General features: G+C 47.5%; 1 protein-coding gene across 8 annotated transcripts in view; it reads left to right on the plus strand.

The window, feature by feature from the left end:
* Window positions 1-15,028, plus strand: part of LOC105478448 (MMS19 homolog, cytosolic iron-sulfur assembly component) — a 42,512-nt gene that overhangs the window by 26,290 nt on the left and 1,194 nt on the right. For 6 of the 8 annotated variants that reach the window (XR_985312.3, XM_024791698.2, XM_024791699.2 and 3 more), the window contains 22 exons: window positions 2,939-3,025; window positions 3,583-3,657; window positions 4,054-4,131; window positions 4,671-4,809; window positions 5,374-5,528; window positions 6,196-6,274; window positions 6,879-7,004; window positions 7,195-7,276; window positions 7,623-7,723; window positions 7,828-7,977; window positions 9,785-9,940; window positions 11,122-11,221; window positions 11,686-11,788; window positions 11,907-11,975; window positions 12,197-12,323; window positions 12,787-12,887; window positions 13,043-13,099; window positions 13,549-13,735; window positions 14,040-14,122; window positions 14,255-14,419; window positions 14,501-14,560; window positions 14,894-14,994. Coding sequence is in view for 7 of the 8 variants with exons in the window: in XM_024791698.2 (XP_024647466.2) it covers window positions 2,939-3,025; window positions 3,583-3,657; window positions 4,054-4,131; window positions 4,671-4,809; window positions 5,374-5,528; window positions 6,196-6,274; window positions 6,879-7,004; window positions 7,195-7,276; window positions 7,623-7,723; window positions 7,828-7,977; window positions 9,785-9,940; window positions 11,122-11,221; window positions 11,686-11,788; window positions 11,907-11,975; window positions 12,197-12,323; window positions 12,787-12,887; window positions 13,043-13,099; window positions 13,549-13,735; window positions 14,040-14,122; window positions 14,255-14,419; window positions 14,501-14,560; window positions 14,894-14,994 (2,381 nt within the window). In the remaining variant the exon portion in view is untranslated. Of the gene's footprint in view, window positions 1-2,938; window positions 3,026-3,582; window positions 3,658-4,053; window positions 4,132-4,670; window positions 4,810-5,349; window positions 5,529-6,195; window positions 6,275-6,878; window positions 7,005-7,194; window positions 7,277-7,622; window positions 7,724-7,827; window positions 7,978-9,784; window positions 9,941-11,121; window positions 11,222-11,685; window positions 11,789-11,906; window positions 11,976-12,196; window positions 12,324-12,786; window positions 12,888-13,042; window positions 13,100-13,548; window positions 13,736-14,039; window positions 14,123-14,254; window positions 14,420-14,500; window positions 14,561-14,893; window positions 14,995-15,028 lie in introns of those variants that run through there. The other 2 variants (XM_024791697.2, XM_024791705.2) reach the window with 2 other exon arrangements.

Consider the following 15,028-nt stretch of genomic DNA (forward strand, 5'->3'; position numbering starts at 1 on the left):
ATCAGATCTCCTATTTCCTGAGTTCACATATTCCTCATTTTGTGATTTACCCCCTCAGTTTGGTGGTGTACTTCCTTTAGTATTTTCCTGTGAGAATGTAGGAAGAAGTGAGGATTTTTTAGATTTGTAAGCCTAAAATGTCTTCAATCTTTTCTCTCATTTTTGACATTATGGGTATGTAATTCAGGAATAGAAATTCTAGGCCAGGTGCAGTGGCTCACACCTGTAATCCAAGCACTTTAGGAGGCTGAGGTGGGAGGATCACTTGAGGTCAGGAGTTCGAGACCAGCCTGACCAACATGGTGAAATCCCGTCTCTACTAGAAATACAAAAATTAGCCAGGCGCGGTGGCAGGCACCTGTAATCCCAGATACTTGGGAGGCTGAGGCAGGAGAATTGCTTGAACCTGGGAGGTGGAGGTTACAGTGAGCTGAGATTGCACCATTGCACTCCAGCCTGGGCAACAAGAGTAAAACTCCATCTCAAAAAAAAAAAAAAAAAGAATTCTAGCTGGATGCAGTTGCACATGTCTGTAGTCCCAGCTACTTGTGAGGCTGAGGCAGAACAATCACTTGAGGCCAGGAGTTTGAAGCTATAGTGCACTATGATTGCACCTAAGAGGCCAGGTACAGTAACTGACGCTTGTAATCCCAGTACTTTAGGAGGCTGAGGCAGGTGGATTGCTTGAGTTCAGGAGTTCACGACAAGCCTGGGCACCATGGCAAAACCCTGTCTATAAGAAATACAAAAATGAACGGCGTGGTGGTTGAGCCTGTAGCCCCTGCTACTTGGGAGGCGGAACTGGGAGGATGGCTTGGGCTGGGGAGGCAGAGGTTACATTGAGCCAAGATCATGCCTCTGTACTCCAGCCTGGAAGACAGAGCCAGACTCAGTAACCAAAAAAAAAGAAATTATTTTCTCCTAAGATTTTGAAGGCATTGTTACATTTAAATCTAGTTATTGGCTGGGTGTGGTGGCTCACGCTTATAATCTCAACACTTTGGAAGGCCAAGGCAGGCGGATCACCTGAGGTCAGGAGTTCAAGACCAGCTGCTGGCTAACATGGTGAAACCGCATTTCTAATAAAAATACAAAAAAATTAGCCGGGCGTGGTGGCATGTGCCTGTTAATCCCAGCTACTCAGGAGGCTAAGGCAGGAGAATCGCTTGAATCCTGGAGGCAGAGGTTGCAGTGAGCCAAGATCGTGCCATTGCACTCCAGCTTGGGTAACGAGCAAAACTGCATCTCAAATAAATAAATAAGTCTAGTTATCTACTTTCCATTTGCTGTGGAGAAGTCTGAATTTCTTCTGTTTCATAAACTTCGTATTTACCATTTTTTTCTTCCTCTCTAGAAACTGATAAGTTTGGTTCTCCCCAATATATTGAAACTTCACAGTGATGTGCCTTGGTATTGGTCTATTTCATGCACTGTGTTGGGCACTTAGTAGGCCCTGTCAGTAGTAACTCATGTCCATTAGTCCTGTAAATTTCTCTTGAATTCTTTAATTGATGATTTCTTCCCCTCTCTTTTCTCTGTTCCTTCATTTTGGAACTCTCATTAATCTTTTGTTGGACCTCTGATTTTCTGACCTTTTGTTTTCTATTTTGTACTTCTGTCTTTTTGTTACTTTGTAAGATAATTCCACAGTTTTATCTTTTCTATCAAAGTACAGTCATGAAAACAAAAACCAGGCCAGGCTCGGTGGCTTACGCCTGTAATCCCATCACTTTGGGAGGCTGAGGCGGGTGGATCATTTGAGGTCAGGAGTTCCACACCAGCCTGGCCAACATGGTGAAACCCTGTATCTACAAAAAATACAAAAATTAGCCGGGTGTGTTGGCGCACCTGTAACCCCAGCTACTTGGGAGGCTGAGACATGAGAATCACTTGAACCTAGGAGGTGGAGGTTGCAGTGAGCCAAGATTGAGCCACTGCAGTCCAGCATGGGTGACGGAGTAAGACTCCATCTCAAAAAAAAAAAAAGTAAATCCCTTCTTTTACTGTGTTTTTGGTGGAGTTTGCGAAGAGGAAAAGGAAAACCTGATTTATGTTTTCAATCTGTCGTCTTGGTACAGAAACCATCAAGGCTTTCTGTTTTCAGAATTACAGCTTTTTATAAGGGTGAAAAAAATGGAAATGTCCATCAACAAGGAATTATTTAGATAAACTGGTACAACCACAAAATGAAATCATAGCCACTAAAACTAATGCTATGAAAGAATAATACCATAAAAATGTTCTTAATATGTTAAGTGAAAAAAATTAAAAACTGCATGTACAAAATTATCTTTAAGTATACAGAAACAGTATATACTAGCACATAGTAACAATATATATCAGAGAAGAAAGCAATACATGAGAAAGTTAAGCATGCTTATCTCTTAGTGGTGAAATGATAGAAAATGTGTAATCAGATCTTTAAAAATGCCTAAAGATAAAAGTTCCCAGGCCGGGCGTGGTGGCTCAAGCCTGTAATCCCAGCACTTTGGGAGGCCGAGACGGGCGGATCACGAGGTCAGGAGATCGAGACCATCCTGGCTAACACGGTGAAACCCCATCTCTACTAAAAAATACAAAAAAAAAATTAGCCGGGCGAGGTGGCGGGCGCCTGTAGTCCCAGCTACTTGGGAGGCTGAGGCAGGAGAATGGCGTGAACCCGGGAGGCGGAGCTTGCAGTGAGCCGAGATCCAGCCACTGCACTCCAGCCTGGGCGACAGAGCGAGACTCCATCTCAAAAAAAAAAAAAAAAAAAAAAAAAGTTCCCAAGGAATACATAAAAGGTCAAGCATGTCTTCTTGCTGAGGCGTCATTATCTTACTGTCTTCCCTGATTGGGTATGAGTATCACCCTGTTCTGCAGGGTTACCAGGTTCAAGCCTGGGTTCAAGGGTGGTCTGAAATGTTACACAAACCCACAGCCCTTCTCCCTTTTCCAGCCACCTAATGACCCCCATGGTATCCAGAGAGAAGACCTCATCCTGAGTCTTCGCGCTGTGCTGGCTTCTACACCACGATTTGCTGAGGTGGGTCTAGCCAAATTAAGGTGTATAGCCTCTGCCCATAGAAGGTTCTGAAGAAAGAGCAGTAAAAGCATGGAGAAAAAAAGATCTGGTATACATTTTAGGGCATGACACCCTACAAGTGTCTTATGTGGCAGGTATCTTCAAACCTTCGATATAGAAAACTTTAGCATCTCTTCATAATCCAGAGCTGGATTCAGTGGCGCACACCTATAGTCCCAGCTACTCAGGAGAGTCTGAGTGGAAAGGATCACTTAAACCCAGGAGTTCAAGTCCAGCCTGGGCAACATAGGGAGACCCCGTCCCCTCTTACACAAAATAAATAAATAAATAAATAAACCCAATCCCTATATGGTGCTGTCTTTTAAAATCCTGTAACTTTGTCAGCTTGCCTGTTTTTGAGGTAGTGGGGCTCTGGCCACTGCTTGGCAGGAAGTTAGCTCACATTCATAGCTCCTGACTTCAGTATAGCTCCTTGATAAGTAGTACCTGCTTCTGAGGACTTGATGTGACTGACATACTACCCATCTCAGGCTTAAGATCTTGCTTCTGTCCCACAGTTTCTGCTGCCCCTGTTGATTGAGAAAGTGGATTCTGAGGTTCTGAGTGCCAAGTTGGATTCTCTACAGACTCTGGTGAGTGATTTTTCTCCTTGCAGGACCCAGCTACCTTTTGACAAGTTAGGGGTACTAAAGGATATAGATTCTTGGATAGCCAAGGAACAGTTCATGGGCCTCAGAAGAGGACACCCAGGATTTGGGCCTCTGTGTCGACCTGAAGCCCCCAGCTGCATATTGTCGTGTCCCATCCCATAGTAACTGAGGAAAGGCTGACCAGCACTCCCTCTTAGGCTTCTATTTTATCAACCAGGGTAATCTCCTATTTTTCTGTTCCCTGAGTAGGACTGTTAAAAATCTTCACTGGTTTTTCTGCTGAGACCAAGGCTCCTCCAGGTGTCCTTATGCTGAGGTACCTGCACATCCTAGGTGTCTGAGTGTGCACATAACTGATAGCAGCGGTTTCCTTGGCAGAATGCTTGCTGTGCTGTGTATGGACAGAAGGAGCTGAAGGACTTCCTCCCCAGCCTTTGGGCTTCTATCCGCAGAGAGGTGAGTGTTACTCAGATAAATTCACTACTATTAAATCTCAATTGTCAGGCATGAGGGGAAATAATACATCCTGTCCTTTTCCCTCTGTCATCCCCAGGGCCAAGGTATTATGCCTGGTTATTCAGGAGGCAAGCAGGGGGACATAATTCTAGTTGAATGACGAGAGAGAGTCCCTATGTGACAGTCAGCTGCTTGGTAAGAGCAGTTGATCACCTTTGCACATTCCCCACTTCTTGTCCTTCTGTGGCAAGGAGTGCAGGTTATGGTGCCTCTGGCACCGTGGTGAATAGAAAGGTGAGCAGAGCCACTGCTCAGAGTTGGCTTTCTGTTTCTCAGAAAGTGTGTGTCTCTGTCCTGAGTGTGACTAAGGACTTGGTAAGAACACACCAGTTGAGAAGACACTCAGTTGACGTGTTAATTTCCATTTCTGTGTCCTAGAGGTTCTCACTCTCCTCTCCAACAAGGAAATAGGCAGTGGATTGGTGGGGTCTCATCTGGTGCAGGCTCACCTCAGTAGCCATGGGATCCCTCCCTGACAGGTGTTCCAGACGGCAAGTGAGCGGGTGGAGGCAGAGGGCCTGGCGGCCCTCCACTCCCTGACTGCGTGTTTGTCTCGTTCTGTGCTGAGGGCTGATGCTGAGGACCTCCTTGACTCCTTCCTTAGCAACATTCTACAGGGTAATGGGGCTGTGGCAGCCAGGAAGGGGAGTGAGCACAATAGAAATGACATTCCTTGCCCGGGTGTGGTGGCTCACACCTGTAATCCCTGTACTTTAGGAGGCCGAGGTGGGTGGTCAGGAGTTCAAGACCAGCCTAGCCAACATGGTGAAACCTCGTCTCTACTAAAAATACAAAAATTAGCCGGGCGTGGTGGTGGGCACTGTAATCCCAGCTACTCAGGAGGCTGAGGCAGGAGAATCGCTTGAAACTGGAAGGCAGAGGTTGCAGTGAGCTGAGATCGTATCACTGCACTCCAGCCTGGGCAACAAGAGCAAAACTCTGTCTCAAATTTAAAAATAAATAAATAAATAAATGACATTCCTTAAGGGCCAGTGACCTTTCTTGTTTAGCCCCAATATATTTGGTGATCTGGGGGCAATAGCCCTACTCTGAATTGAAAACAATTTGAGTGTTAACTGCTTGCAAACTGTCATGGGTCTCAGTCTCCAACCTCTGTGGACTGTAGGGGAGTCAGGCACCATTTGGCCTCCTCCCCAGGTCTGTGATGTGCTGCTTCTCTAGACTGCAGGCACCACCTGTGTGAACCGGACATGAAACTGGTGTGGCCTAGTGCCAAGCTGTTGCAGGCAGCTGCAGGTGCATCTGCCCGGGCCTGTGACTATATCACCAGCAATGTCCTGCCTTTACTGCTGGAACAGTTCCACAAGCACAGTCAGGTAAGGGAGCAGAATCTTTGGGGGAATGATGGGACCTGTGTGCTAGGTTCCCTTTCTCAGAGTGCTAAGTTTTAGCTGGGGCCGACATAGTAGATCTTGGGTTTTGCTCCCATTAGCTGCTGCTGCTGCTTCCCTTACTTACTTTTTCCCTGTCTCTTACATAAAAGGATCATTCTCCCAAGAAGGGAGGATTGCTTGAAGCCAGGAGTTCAAGATCAGCCTGGGCAACAAAGCGAGATCCCATCTCTAAAAAACAAAATTTATTTTTAATTAGCCAAGCAGGACATGCTGGTTCATGCCTGTAATCCCAGCACTTTGGGAGGCCAAGGCGGGAGAATCACTTGAGGCTAGGATTTAAAGACCAGCTTGGGCAACATAGCAAGACCACATCTCTACAAAAAAAAAAAAAAAAATTTTAAATTAGCTGGATAAGGTGGCACGCATCTGTAGTCGCAGCTACTCAGGAGGCTGAGGCGAGAGAATCACTTGAACCTAGGAGGTCGGGGCTGCAGTGAGCTATAATCATGCTACTGTATTCCAGCCTGACTGTGGCATAGCAAAACCCCCATCTCTTGGAAGAAAGAAAGGTTTCTCCCTACATCCAGAGTAGCAGGATTGAAATCCCTTAAAATATTATTTGACTCCAGTACCCCTTGAAACATTACAGAGCAGCCAGCGGCGGACAATCCTTGAAATGCTCCTGGGTTTCTTGAAGCTGCAGCAGAAATGGAGCTATGAAGACAAAGGTGAGGTTGCCTTCCATTGCAGTGCTCTGGGGACTGTTGAACACTGCAGACTATAAAGGACAGCAGGGCAAAGAGTGCTGTGGAAAAGTAGTCTAGAACAATGGTCCTATTCTGAGGTTGTAGCACAAGAGAACACTAACAGATGAGATGGATGAGATCTGTTTATTTTTCTCAGTGTGCTTCCTGGATACCCAGTGGATTAAGCTCTTTAAATCTGCCCCAGGAGGCGGGGCATGGTGGCTCACACCTATAATCCCAGCACTTAGGTAGGCTAAGGCAGGTGGAAAACTTGAGGTCAGAAGTTCAAGACCAGCCTGGCCAATATGGTGAAAAACCCTGTCTCTACTAAAAATACAAAAATTAGCCAGGTATGTTGGCACATGCCTGTAGTCCCAGCTACTCAGGAGGCTGAGGCAGGAGAATAGCTTGAACCTGGGAGGCAGAGGCTGCAGTGAGCCCAGATTGTGCCACTGCACTCCAGCCTGGGCAACAGAGACCTTGTCTCAAAAAAAAAAATCTACCCCAGGTTGTCTGTATATCACAGCTTAGTCAGGGATATGGAATGTAATGGCTTCCTTCTAACCTGGCCTCTGTCTCTCCCTAGATCAAAGGCCTCTGAATGGCTTCAAGGACCAGCTGTGCTCACTGGTATTCATGGCCCTAACAGACCCCAGCACCCAGCTTCAGCTTGTTGGCATCCGTACACTCACAGTCTTGGGTGCCCAGCCAGGTACATCTTAAGGGAAAGAGAAGAGAAGGATATTGGTCCTTTTCTTGTAAGGCTGCCTTAGTGAAAAGCAGCCTTACTATCCTGTTCTCACTGCAACTCTGGATGATTTGGGATTTCTAATAAGAGCTTGGAAGGGTTGTGATGGCTGCAGGGAACGAAAGATGGGATTCATGTTCCCTTCTAACTACAGATCTCCTATCTTCTGAGGACTTGGAGCTGGCAGTGGGTCACCTGTACAGACTGAGCTTCCTGGAGGAGGATTCCCAGAGTTGGTGAGAATTTAAAGCAGTGAGATATAGAGCACGCTGTTCCCTGCCTCTGTATTGGCAGCAACAGATCAAGCTAGGACCAGGGCTCTGTGCTTCTGACCCTTGGCTCTCCTTAGGGGAGGTGAGCTCTGTGTTAGGCTCTGGCTGCTAACCGGTTGGAGAGATGTAGGACTGCTCTCTTCTTAGGCTTTAAGAAACCCTGTCAAACTCAGTGGTGTAGGTACTTGACTTCTACTCTTTGGCAAGGAGGTGTTGGGAGCTCACACTCCTGAATCTGCCTAATATCAGACCTAGGCAAGAGAGCTGTGAGCCAAGGCTCAGCCATTGCTCATCTGCTCTGCGCCTCCAGCAGGGTGGCAGCACTGGAAGCATCAGGAGTCCTGGCTGCTCTCTACCCTGTGGCCTTCAGCAGCCACCTCATACCCAAGCTCGCTGAGGAGCTGCGTGTAGGTATGTGTCTCTAATCCTCTGTGGCGCATCCCTTCCCAGCAAGGCTTTGGGGCCTTCGTGCTTGCTATCACACAGTGAACCTTCATCTTATGGGTTGCTTTCAGGGGAGTCAAATTTGACTAAAGGAGATGAGCACATCCAATGCTCCCGGCATCTGTGCTGTCTGCAAGCCTTGTCAGCTATATCAACACATCCCAGCATCGTCAAGGAGACACTGCCTCTGCTGCTGCAGCATCTCTGGCAGGTGAACAGAGGTAACTACTAGGAATAATAACCAAGGGACTGGGCTGAATGGGGAGCTGTAGTCAAGTTTGGAGTTGATGCCTCTAAGGCAGTGGTTCTAGCTGTAGCTATACATAAGAGTAACACAATCAACTCTTTAAAAAAAAAAAAAAAAATACTGATGCCTGCGTCCAACTAAATCAGTCTCTGAGGAGGGATGGGACTTGGGCAATAGTACTATTAAGAGTACCCAGCCAGAGCCACCGCCCATGCCTGTAATCTCAGCACTTTGGGAGGCCAAGGCCAGTGAATCACTTGAGGTCAGGAATTTGAGACCAAGTTAGCCAACATGAAGAAACCCCGTCTCTACTAAAAATACAAAAAAATTAGCTGGGCATGGTGGCATGCGCCTGTAATCCCAGCTACTAGGGAGGCTGAGGCAGGAGAATCTCTTGAACCTGGGAGGCGGAGGTTGCAGTGACCTGAGATTGCACCACTGCACTCCAGCCTGGCCAGCCTGAGCGATAGAGTGAAACTCTGTCTCAAAAGAAAAAAAGGGCCAGGCATAGTGCCTCACGCCTGTAATCCCAGCACTTTGGGAAGCTGAGGCGGGCAGATCACAAGGTCAGGAGTTGGAGACCAGCCTGGCCAACATGGTGCAACCCCGTCTCTACTAACAATTATCTGGGTGTGGTGGCAGGCGCCTATAATCCCAGCTACTCGGGAGGCTGAGGCAGGATAATCATTTGAACCCTGGAGGCGGAGTTTGCAGTGAGCCAAGATCGTGATGTTGCACTCCAGCCTGGGCAGACAGGGTGAGACTCCGTCTCAGGAAAAAAAAAAAAAAAGTGCCAGGCCAGGTGTGGTGGCTTACGCCTGTAATCCCAGCACTTTGGGAGGCCAAAGCTGATGGATCACTTGAGCTCAGGAGTTTGAGACCTGACCAGCCTGTGCAACATGGCGAAACCCTGTCTCTACAAAAAATACAAAAATTAGCCAGGAGCAGTAGCATGCACCTGTAGTCTCAGCTACTTGGTAGGCTAAGGCAGGAGAATCACTTTGAGCCCGGGAGGTGCAGGTTGGAGCAAGCCGAGATCGATTCATTGCACTCCAGCCTGACCTGGGCAACAGGAGTAAAGCCCTGTCTCCAAAAAAAAAAAAAAAAAAAAAAGTAGGTAATTTTCATGTGGGGCAGAATTGAGAGGCATCACCCTAAGGCCATGGTGCTCAAAAGATGGTCTGTTAACCAGCAGCATGGGCGTCATCTGGGAGCTTGTTAGAAGTGCAGAATCTCAGGCCCTCACTGATCAGAATCTGCATTTTAACAGTGTCCCCTGGTAACTCAGAGACCGTTGAGTTTGAGAAGCAGTGCTCCAAGGCAAAAGTGACAGCAGCCTGTCCTGTGGGTAGATTCAGGCCTACCATGGTTGATCCAGCAGCTGTTACATAGTAGAATGAATACTAGACTTGGATTATAACTTGGGCTTGATTCCTGACTTTGCACTTCCTGTGACCCTGGAAAAGCCACTGATCTTTTATTTCATTGTGCCTGCATGTCCTTCTCTATAGAGTGAGGGAAATTATATTTCTAGGGTTGTTATGAAAAATAAGGGGAGAATATATACAAGTGTTTCTGCTGCAGAGCCTGGGACAGAGCAAGTCTCAACTATGAAGTCTGAATAGATCAGAAAGAACAGCCAGGAGAATAAAGTGACTCAGCTTTTTAATAAGGCACTCTTGGTCTCTTCACTCATCTTTGTTCTTCTCATCTGCTGTGTATTGGAAATACCTGAAAGTGCTTTTAAGAAAACCTTACAGAGAACACTTTCTCACCAACAGGGAATATGGTTGCACAATCCAGTGACGTTATTGCTGTCTGTCAGAGCCTCAAACAGGTGGCAGAAAAATGTCAGCAGGACCCTGAGAGCTGCTGGTATTTCCACCAGACAGCTATACCTTGCCTGCTTGCCTTGGCTGTGCAGGCCTCTATGCCAGGTAACTTTCCACCTCTCCTTCCTGGCCTTTGGGAACTCTGCCCTCTGCTGGTGTTGAACACCACTGCCACCCTCTGGGTATTGGTACTGTGTTTTGTATCATCAGAGGTTTATTTTGAATCCTTTGTCCTCAGAGTGAGATTTCATTTCATAGCAAAGGGTGCCACCCTGACCAATGGCAGGAACCAAAATCTACTAGTGTTAGCAACATTCAAAAGAATGCACACCTTTTCCCCTTGAAGTGCTATGTGATTAGTTTACTTAGAATTGGACTCTGGAGTCAAGCCCACCTGGTTGGGTTTCAGCCTCAGCTCTACCACGTGCTAATTTAGGTGAAGATATTCAGCCTTTCCAAGCCTCAATTTCCTCACTTGTAAGGAGGAGATAGAGTACCGTCTAGGCTGGCGCCATGGTTCACACCTGTAATCCCAGCACTTCAGGAGGCCAAGATAGGAGGATCACTTGAGTCCAGGAGTTTTGAGACCAGCCTGGGCAACACAGGGGACCCTGTTCCTACAAATAGTCAGGCATAGTGGTGCATACCTATAGTCCCAGCTGCTCAAGAGGCTGAGGTGGGAGGATAACCTGAGCCCAGGAGTTCAAGGCTGCAGTGAGCCATGATTGTGCCTCTGCACTCAAGCCTGGGTGACAGAGCGAGATCCTGTTCCTGTCTCAAAAAAAAAAAAAGAAAAGAAAAACTGTTTCACAGGGTAGTTGGTAAGGACTAAATAAGATAGTGTGTAGTACCTGCCACACAGGAAGTACTCAGTATATGATAGTTGCTATAAATAATAAGGACTCATGAAGAAAAATGCATGTTTTTAACTTTTTCAGAAACCAACATTACTGTGTTTTTTTTTCTTTGCATCTCCATGGACACCAGGGACAACATTTCTATTTCTTATGTTAAGACTGTTCATCTTAGCTATCCTTCTTTCCCACTGTTGGCTTAGTCTAAGGACTGTGCTGAGTTCTCAAGAGCGCTCTGTGGCCCCAGGTCAGACCAGTCCTGTTTATAGTGCCCTGCTGGTTCTCAGGACTACAGCACTACCAGAGGCCAGATTAAGAACTGCTGTCATGGCTAGAGTCAAGCCCCAGAGTCAGTGATGGTGACAGAACCCAATCATCCATTTCTTGAACCCGTCATGGTCTTGTGATTGTGTGCATGTGTATGTTTTGCAGAGAAGGAGCCCTCAGTTCTGAAAAAAGTACTGTTGGAGGATGAGGTGTTGGCTGCCATGGTATCTGTCATTGGCACTGCTACCACCCACCTGAGCCCTGAGTAAGTATAATCATGGATGTGGCCTGAACCCAGGGAGGATAGCATTCTTGGGAAGAAGCAACAGGTAGCTGCCTTGTCAGCTGTCCTTTTACCTATATGTAAATGTGGGTGCAGTTAATTGTCTTGTAAGTTTTGCTGACAAAACAAAAGGAAGGGGCTCTTAGCATCATGGACTGTGAGGGTGGGAAGCCATGGACCAGTGGTTCTTAGCTGCAGATGGGCTTAAGAATTACCTGTAGGGCATTTTAAAACATACCTTGACTTCCCAGATGGGAACCTGAATATAAATGATTACTGGCACATAATATGTGCCAAATTAGTATTTGTTCAATGCATGAATGATCAGGGCATGTCCCATTGACTTGGTGATCCTAATTTGAACCCCAGGTTGAAAAGCATGTCTGTGGAGGAGAGGGCTGCTTTAGAATCCTAGCTCCTTGGTCATACCTAGTACTTTGCCCCAGGTTAGCTGCCCAGAGTGTCACACACATTGTGCCCCTCTTCTTGGATGGCAACGTCTCCTTTCTGCCTGAAAACAGCTTCCCGAGCCGATTCCAACCATTCCAGGTGACAGTCTTACAACTTACATCCTTCAAGCTGGTTTTTTTAGGGCTAATCTGGAATGGGTAGAGGGGCAGACAAGCCTATTGCTGGCAGGTTTGATCGGGCTCTGCTTCTTTTATAGGATGACGCCTCGGGGCAGAGGCGGCTGATTGCACTGCTTATGGCCTTTGTCTGCTCCCTGCCTCGAAATGTAAGTGAGCACATTTGGGAAGTACCATTATTTAACCTTGACAAGGGGAAATGGATCCCAGGTGACTTTGGGTTGAAATTTGCCACAGGCTAAGCTGATCTTTTACTTCCCCCACCAGAGGAGTTAGTTCTTATCCATCCCGGTCCCTGCTGCCACTGTGTACTGGTTCTCTTGGAGTTCAGGTGTTCTCTGGGTCCATTACATGGCCAGGTTTTCTGTAGGTGGAAATCCCTCAGCTGAACCAACTCATGCGGGAGCTTTTGGAACTGAGCTGCTGCCACAGCTGCCCCTTTTCTTCTACCGCTGCTGCCAAGTGCTTTGCAGGACTCCTCAACAAGCACCCTGCAGGTACTGAGATCAGACTGTGTAAGGAGCCTCCCACAATCAACTACCCGTGAAACCTTATAGCTCAGTTCTCATTCTCTTTTTAAAAGGAGCTTGCTAATAACATTAATAGGGCTTCAACTGCTCAAGCACTGTCCTGGGACTGCCTGTGGGAAAAGCATCAAGACCACAGTTGGGCAGAGCTTTATAGTACCTAAGAAGAGAAGGGAGCACAAAGAATCTAGTTCTGCCATCCTACTCCCTACAGTGGGGCTAGTGACAACCCTCTCTTTTCAAATGGCAGCACCTCTGTATTATGAGAATACCAGGCTCTTCTGCAGGTGTCCAATCATTTTGTCCACAGGCAAAAATGGTATTTTCCCTTTCTAACAGCTTCTCAGGGAGCTCTGCACTTAAGTGATTTGCATCCTTCATTGTTAAAGGGAAAATGTGTAGCCTTTATGTCACCATTTCCTCTCCTTTTTAGGGCAACAGCTGGATGAATTCCTACAGCTGGCTGTGGACAAAGTGGAGGCTGGCCTGGGCTCTGGGCCCTGTCGTAGTCAGGCCTTCACTCTTCTTCTCTGGGTAAGGAGTTGGAGTAGAGTCTGTTTAGACAGAGAGGCAGTTATGTCTGGTTAAATAAAATGTCCCTGTTTGACCCTAAACTATAAACATCTATGTCTCTGGGTTCTGGGGTTTGAGTGTCATTCCCCAATTGCTCTCTGTGTCTCCAATTACAGGTAACAAAGGCCCTAGTGCTCAGATACCATCCTCTCAGCTCCTGCCTTACAGCCCGGGTACGTCCTTTCTGGAGACAGGAGAACCCAGGACCTAAACAAACTTTCTTGTTGCTCCTATTCCTCCCAAGGACTTCCATCCTCCTCTGTGTGGGTTTTTTTTTTTTTTTTGAGACAGGGTCTCACTCTGTTGCCCAGGCTGGAGTGCAGTGGTGCGATCACAGCTCACTCCAGCCTCAACCTCCGTAGGCTCAGTGATCCTCCCACTTCAGCCTCCCAAGTAGTTGGGACTACAGGGGCACCCCACCACACCCAGCTAATTTTTGTATTTTTTGTAAGAACTGGGTCTGGCCATGTTGCCCAGACTCCTAGGCTCAAGCAGTCCACCTGCCTTGGCCTCCCAAAGTGCCAGGATTATAGGCATGAGCCACCATACCCAGCCCCATTCTCATCTTTGGCACTTAAGATTCTTCTTCCCTGATGTACCTCAAAGGCTCTTTTTTCTCCAGCTCATGGACCTCCTGAATGACCCAGAATTAGGTCCAGCAGCAGCGGACGGCTTCTCTCTGCTCATGTCTGACTGCACTGATGTGTTGACTCGTGCTGGCCATGCTGAAGTGCGGATCATGTTCCGCCAGCGGTTCTTCACTGATAATGTGCCTGCTTTGGTCCAGGGCTTCCATGCTGCTCCCCAAGGTGAGGAGTCTGAAAGAAAGGCCCCACATATACACACCTCTCCTTTGCTTGGCCACATTCCCCAAGATAATTTAGGAGCCACTTGCTTCTTTAGAGCTATATTGTGGTCTGTGCCTAGAAGACTAAACTTCTAGATTCTTGTCCCACTTCTTCCTTTGATGGGTGTATCTTGCTTATTCTGAGCGTGAAGGACTTTTTCACCCCTTTGTAGGCTGATGTCTCAGCCTCATCACAGATCAGGATTGAATTCTCAAGCTGTATATCGAAGTCCAATTTCTCTTCTAAGCCTTTCCATTTTTTACAGATGTGAAGCCAAACTACTTGAAAGGTCTTTCTCATGTACTTAACAGGCTGCCCAAGCCTGTGCTCTTGCCAGAGCTGCCCACGGTAAGTCCTGCAGGCAGAGCTTCTAAGCAAAGGACAAAGCTATTCTTCCTCAGATGGGGCTAGAAAGAGGAGGGGACAAGAACCAGGATCTTCACTATGTGGCCATCCCCCACCTTGCCCATTGCCTCTTAGCTTCTTTCCTTGCTGCTGGAGGCCCTGTCCTGCCCTGACTGTGTGGTACAGCTCTCCACCCTCAGCTGCCTTCAGCCTCTTCTACTGGAAGCACCCCAAGTCATGAGTCTTCACGTGGACACCCTCGTCACCAAGTTTCTGAACCTCAGCTCTAGCCCTTCCATGGTGCGTTGAGCCCCAGCAACTCTTTTAGGCACCAGCATCTCTCCCTGGGCACGCTCTCACCTCCTTGTGGTTGTGTTCCAGGCTGTCCGGATCGCCGCACTGCAGTGCATGCATGCTCTCACTCGCCTGCCCACCCCTGTGGTAAGTACCTCAAGCGTCCCTCCTTGGCCTGGGAACGTCTCAGAAGAGACATGTAAGTACCTTTTTGCCTTAGTCAAGTGGGGTTGGCCACCCTGCTGTGTAATTGAGATCTGAATTACAAGGTGCAGATCTTGTAATTCTGGGCCCAAGGATTATTTTCCTTGGGCCCAGAAGGTAACAGAATGGTCATCCTGCCACTTAACATCCCTTGGAATCGCTAAAGATGTTTTGCTTTCCTCAGAATATTATTTGTACAGAATCAAAAAAGCGGTACTTTCAGCTGCCTTGGATGAGCAAGGTTGATTATATCCTCTATATCCTCTGACACCACAGCTGCTGCCGTACAAACCACAGGTGATCCGGGCCTTAGCCAAACCCCTGGATGACAAGAAGAGACTGGTGCGCAAGGAAGCAGTGTCAGCCAGGGGGGAATGGTGAGTTTCTGGGTCATGGGGAGAGATGGGACCA

Source organism: Macaca nemestrina, chromosome 9 (genome assembly GCF_043159975.1).
Source record: "Macaca nemestrina isolate mMacNem1 chromosome 9, mMacNem.hap1, whole genome shotgun sequence".
NCBI classification, from domain to species: domain Eukaryota; kingdom Metazoa; phylum Chordata; class Mammalia; order Primates; family Cercopithecidae; genus Macaca; species Macaca nemestrina.